Raw genomic sequence first — 6,000 nt, forward strand, 5'->3', positions numbered from 1 at the left:
AATCAATAATCAAAATCCTGATTAAGGAAAGATATTTCTCTTATTGAATTGATACATTTCTTTTTATTTACTTTTACATGTATTTCTTATTTTTGCCACCTTTTTATGGTTGCTGGAAATAAATCAAATAATTTCTTTGCAAATAATTTTTTTTCCATTCCTTTATTTTGCAATTATAAATACATGAAACAAGTAAATAAACCAAATTTAATGCAAGGTTATGATTATGGAAAGACGTTTCTCTTTTTCAGTCATTTCTTTTATTGTCCTCATTTGTAAGTCACTTTGGATAAAAGCGTCTGCTAAATGACTAAATGTAAATGTAATTCTTTCAGATTTTTTTTCTTATTTTTTTACACATTTTATAGGCATATTGGTAAATAAATAGGCACATTTTATAGGCACATAAATAAATAAATGTATTTATTATATATCAATTATAGATGCATAAAACAAATAAATATACAAAATTATGATACATTTCTCTTATTTAATAAATGTTTTTCTTATATTTGTCACCTTTTATTTATACAAATTTACTCATGCTTGGTATTATAAATAAATACATTTATAAATTGATCTACTCTAAATATAATCCTATATATAATTGTTTTGCAATCTATTTCCTGTTGTACAATTAGTCGATTTTATTTGTTAGCTGATTATTTTATTTGTTTCCTGTTTTATTTTATTTTATTTTTTTATGACCCTGTCCCTTTAGAATATCTCAAACATTTTGAATTATTGTTTTGCTTTGTTTTGTTTCTTTTCCTACATGGTGTTTTAATTTCATTTTTGTATTCTGTCCCTGTGTGTTTTTAAGTGCTTTGAATTGCCATTGTGTAGGAAATATTCTATATAAATAATCCGGTCTATCTGCATATTACATTATATGATTTCACCAATGATTCTCTGTTCAGATGAGTCTGTGTGAAATGTTTTTTTTGACAACATACTATCTACCAAATTTAAAATAAGCTGAGGTTGAACTGAGGTTAAACTGATTTAAAAATACATTTGCGTCCTTTCCCTATACTCCAGAAATTGAGCTAGAGCAGGAGAGAGAAAACAATAGGCTTATCTCCGAAATGATAAATGAGTCACAAATGTCAACACATCCATCATTGCCGGTAACTCATTCAGACATAAAGACCTCCTAGGGAGAGGCAGAGTTCAGCATTATACACAGTTTACCACCCGGTGCTCCAAGACCTGAAAAGACGCCATTGCTGTGTAATAAGAGAATGATAATGAGGATGACGTATGCGTTCACCACTTAATATATCAATAATCTCAGTCAATTATACCTTATAATCAAAGTACACTCAGTAGATATTGCAATAACAAAAACTTGTTTTTTAAAGACTTTATTTCTCCCTATCTACTCTTATAAATAAAGCATTATCTAAGTTCATATCACATACAAATGAAAGACCTTTATATCAGAACAGATTGTTGACACATTTTTAAAATGTTTGACGGATTATATACATGTATCATCTATTTGGAATTGCATAGCAACTCATACAAAGCACTGACAAAATACATATTCTATCATAATGACATCTCACCACAAACACACACTATGACAATGCTGACAACACGGCGTTGTCAAATGGCTGCATTGTAAAAAAGACCAGTTTCCTGTCTCTTTTATTATTCAAGCATTTAGTCAATTGTACACGTACATAAAGTGACCTGGATAAATATATAAGAATTTAAACTGCAGATGATGATATAAATATATGTAAATATATGGGTAACTCTGTTACCCAGCCATTTGTCACTGAAAATGTGATTTAGCATCTAAAATCTCTACCAGAATAATTTTCTGTGTACTTAACATGCTCAATTTGGCCGGAAACCAAAACCAACAAGTCCACATTGCTGCATGACTTCATAAAAGAACCTAAAATCACACTTGGTGAGATCAAATTTTCATTTAAAAGTATAGCAGTCAGTGCAAGCAATCTATGCTAAGAGATACATCCCATTCTATTCTTTCCTGAAGGAAACTTCAGTCATTTAGGCAAACATTTATGGTCATAAATCAACCAAAGGCAAATCTACTGACTAAGAAATGATCACAGTTTATAATATACTGTGAATAGAGAATTGATTTAACGCTATCTAAGGTAGTAATTAATGGAATGTTTTTACGAAATTCAAGCATTTACCACAAAGAGAGAAACTGGCCGTAAGCAACAGCTGAGGAAGCATTCTTAAACGCAGGAGGCTATGAAAACAACGTCTATCTCGAATCAGAACAAACACGTGAAGTGGAAGCCAAGCTACAGGAAGTTTCTGCGGTCACATAAAATCTGTAAAACGTTTAGATATGCAATCAGAAATTCAAACATTGATATTATGTGATCAGAAGCAGCAAAAACCTCTCCTGTTAATCTCTCATGAGGTTTGTCTGGTTTTCTTTATAGTAGTTTAGTAAAAGCCACTTTCATACATGGTATTTCAGCCCTGAAATTGCCCAAATTTTGCACATTGGGTCCTAAGGAGCGGAGCGGTGCGGTTTTGCGCAGCCCTGAAAGCTGGACGTGACGTAGCAAACTCATGCATTCTGAAACATGACACTAACACTGTCTTTTTGGCATTACAATCAATACAGAGAGCAACAAACTAATTTCCGCACACATGCTGCCTCTTAGCATCGCTAACGTGTGGCCGTACCGGATAAAGCGGCCATGGGAGAGAGCAGATAAGACTCTCTGTGGTTTGGTGGCGGATGGAAAGGATGGTTCCGGAGGCCGGTCACACAGCCGTCTCATGGTCCTCCCTCTGGATCATCTGGTGGTGTTGTCGGTTTTCCAAGTATGCGGCCAACTCCATGTCTCGAGCTCTTTCTGCGTACATCTTTGGAGTTTCACCCTGCAGAATGACAGAACGATTTTTTAAATTAATTGTTTTTTGCAAAAGTTTTTGCAACTTTTTAGTTATACTGATACTTGCTGGAATGAATGAATAAATAATATAATACAGAATACGTTTTGCAATTATAGACAAATAAAACAAACTTATTATGATAATTCAGGAATATATTATTAAAATCAATTTTCTTAGTTTTGCCTCCTTTTATTTATACACATAATAAGTATGCTATAAATAAACAAATAAGATCTATTATAATAAAATGACATTTTTACAATAATAGATCAAATACACAAAATTATGATAATGTAAGATATGGGAAAGACATTTTTTTCTTATTTAATTCATTTCTTTTTTTCTTGTTTTTGCCAACTTTTATTTGAACATGCTTGGTGGTATAAATAAAAATAAATTGCTTAAACACACGTAATAGTAATATATTATTCAAATAATAATACATGTTTAACAACGTTTTTCAAAAATGCTTATTTGAATATTGCAGCATCTGTAACATCACATTGTCAAATACATTTGCATATGACCGCCTCCAGAGCAGCACATCTGCGAATAGTTATACATCATAGCACCATAAGCCCCGCCCACTGGCATTCAGTCATTTATCGGTATTCATCGGACAAGGGCTTCGCATCGCGTCAAAAAACAAACAGAACGCATTATAATCATTTATACTGTCTCCAGTATTCTTGACGAACTGCTGACAACAGAACAAATGGAAGAATAAATAGATGTTTGCTTTGACGCGTCCAGCTCGTTTCCATCTGTAGAGATTTCAAAATATCCTCAGCATCAGAAACAAGTGTATGATTTATTTGAATGATGTCCCGGATCACGTCGGAGGATTATATGTTTACTCAGAGCATTTGACTGCAGATTGTTTTGTAAAGGAGGCACAGTGTAATGGAGAGTTCGAGAAACTTTTGTTGTGGAGGAAACAGCACTGATAAGTGGGAAACAGTCAACTGTACTGCATCTGAGAGCAACTGCATCGCAAACCATAAGTAAACAATTTCATAATGCTTTGTCTAAAAAAAATGGCAATTTATATGGATACTGTTTCAAAACACTTATATGCAAAGGGGTAGTGAAACTTTTTTAGGCTATGACATTAGCCAAAAAAATAACATATCAAGTGTTTAAATATCATCCAAGGAAATGTTAAGAAATAAGGTACAGGTATAAGGTCCATGTGAATGTTCTCACCTGTAGATCTGTCTTCATGAGGGATGCTCCGGCCTCCACCAGGTAATAGCAGATTGTTCTCTGGCACAATGCAGCTGCCTTATGCAGGGCCGTCTCCCCGCTGAATAAAAAACACAGAGAAACGCCTCCTAACCATGAATGTCAATCAAATCTAGCTCCTTTATCCCTTTCACCACAAATGAAATGGAGTAAAAATGCCGGAGTGGCTCCAGCACTACTTACGTTGATTTCTCTGTCACATCAAGGATGCAGGCTGGAGCTGTTCACCAAAAAGTGAAAGATTATTAAAAATGAGACGCAAGTCAAATGTCAAAATATGAAGTCCAACCAACTCACCATTATCAATTATATACTTCAGAATCTCTTTACTGCCTAAAAGGACTGCATGATGGAGGAGGTATATATATATATATATATACATACATACTGTGTATGTGTGTGTGTGTGTGTGTATAGTGTGCATATATATATATATATTACAATAAACTATTTTTTATATTAAATGTGTGTACCTTGATCACTGTCATTCCAGCCCGAATCTAACCTGTGAAATTAAAATGGAATATTAATACCACTATTCATAATCAAAGCCAACTACATCTGTCTGTCTCGCCAGCGATGATTATTAAATATTGTATGTACCTTGGCACATTCACTGAGTCCTCATCAAGTGTGTTTGAACGATCCAAATTCATAATTTTTGCTCCCCTCCTTCAAGATGAAAGACATTGGGCAAAGACAAGCTTATGTAAGATATTCATTTGAAATGGATATCTTCTGCCCCTCTCACTAACAAAAAAATGACATGGTGCAATGGTATATTTCAAAGTACCATGGTATTATTGTGCCATTGTAGAGCACTTTTGTTGCAGATGGGCATTACAGAGCCCTAATTATGCACATGGAATCGTAGGATGGATAACATTGTTAGCTTAGTAATGATGTTTGCTATAAAAAGGCATAATCATGTTGTCATGGAAACAATCAAAGCTTTGGACGTGAAGGTCTGAATTAGACCACAAAGCGCTCAGTTTGAGATGTACCTGCACAAGCCTGGCTTCGTGGGAGTCTCTGGATCGCTAGTTTGCTTGTGTGTGTCGCTATCCATGCTCGCGCTTTCCGTTTGGCCTTCAGCATGCGTCTGGTGAACCCTGCGAGAGCATGATGGGATGGACAGACAACAGAGAGGAGGATGTGTTTACATGCTGTGGGGGGCGGGACACTCATTGTTTGTGAGATGTGTATAATTTACTGTAACAGAACAACTGCTACAATGTGGTCTGACAGATGGGATGTGTTTTTTCAGCGATCTGCTGTGCGTCAGGCTGGGGGAGGGTGAATGTAAACACAGATAAATGAGTTTAATAGCAGGGGCCTTTATGAGGGACTGTCCTGTCCTGGATGGACTCACATTTGAGCAACACGCAGATTTGTGCTCGCTCACAGGAGACTTTGGCACAAAAATGTCACTGTCTCTCACTCTCTCTGTCTCGCTATCAGATGTGCACACAAATACACAGACAAAGACTTCCCCAGAGGGAATAGACGAGAGCTGAAGAGCAACTGTCGTTTTAGTTTTTTTTCAAACAGGAAGGAACACATTCGATTCGGTCTAATGTTCCGTATTTACTGCACACACACAAGCTTCTCTAGATATGTATGTATTTGGGACATTCTGAAATTCATATCAGTTGGTTTATTTACTTAAATTGTTATGCTAATATAATTTATATGTTTGTATTATTTTTATAATATTATTTATAGGTATATATATGTATTTATAATGTAATATTAAAGTAATATTGTCGATATGAAATACATAATATAAAATAAATATAATATTATAAAATATATGTACGTATATATATATATATATATATATATATATATATATAT

The 6,000-nt window shown here is 34.4% G+C and overlaps 1 protein-coding gene across 1 annotated transcript in view; it reads right to left on the reverse strand.

Moving 5' to 3' along the window:
- Window positions 1-1,120: 1,120 nt before the first annotated feature.
- The window catches only part of LOC107559959 (diacylglycerol kinase zeta-like), a 19,401-nt gene continuing 14,521 nt past the window's right edge, over window positions 1,121-6,000 (reverse strand). The window contains exons 26-32 of the mRNA XM_016243989.1: window positions 5,148-5,255; window positions 4,747-4,815; window positions 4,617-4,648; window positions 4,441-4,506; window positions 4,327-4,363; window positions 4,105-4,204; window positions 1,121-2,883 (exon numbers count right to left, since the gene is read on the reverse strand). Of these exons, the coding sequence (XP_016099475.1) occupies window positions 2,767-2,883; window positions 4,105-4,204; window positions 4,327-4,363; window positions 4,441-4,506; window positions 4,617-4,648; window positions 4,747-4,815; window positions 5,148-5,255 (529 nt within the window). The 3' untranslated portion in view covers window positions 1,121-2,766. The remainder of the gene's footprint in view (window positions 2,884-4,104; window positions 4,205-4,326; window positions 4,364-4,440; window positions 4,507-4,616; window positions 4,649-4,746; window positions 4,816-5,147; window positions 5,256-6,000) is intronic.

Source organism: Sinocyclocheilus grahami, unplaced genomic scaffold, assembly GCF_001515645.1.
Source record: "Sinocyclocheilus grahami isolate Dianchi unplaced genomic scaffold, SAMN03320097.WGS_v1.1 scaffold707.1, whole genome shotgun sequence".
In the NCBI taxonomy this organism is placed as follows: domain Eukaryota; kingdom Metazoa; phylum Chordata; class Actinopteri; order Cypriniformes; family Cyprinidae; genus Sinocyclocheilus; species Sinocyclocheilus grahami.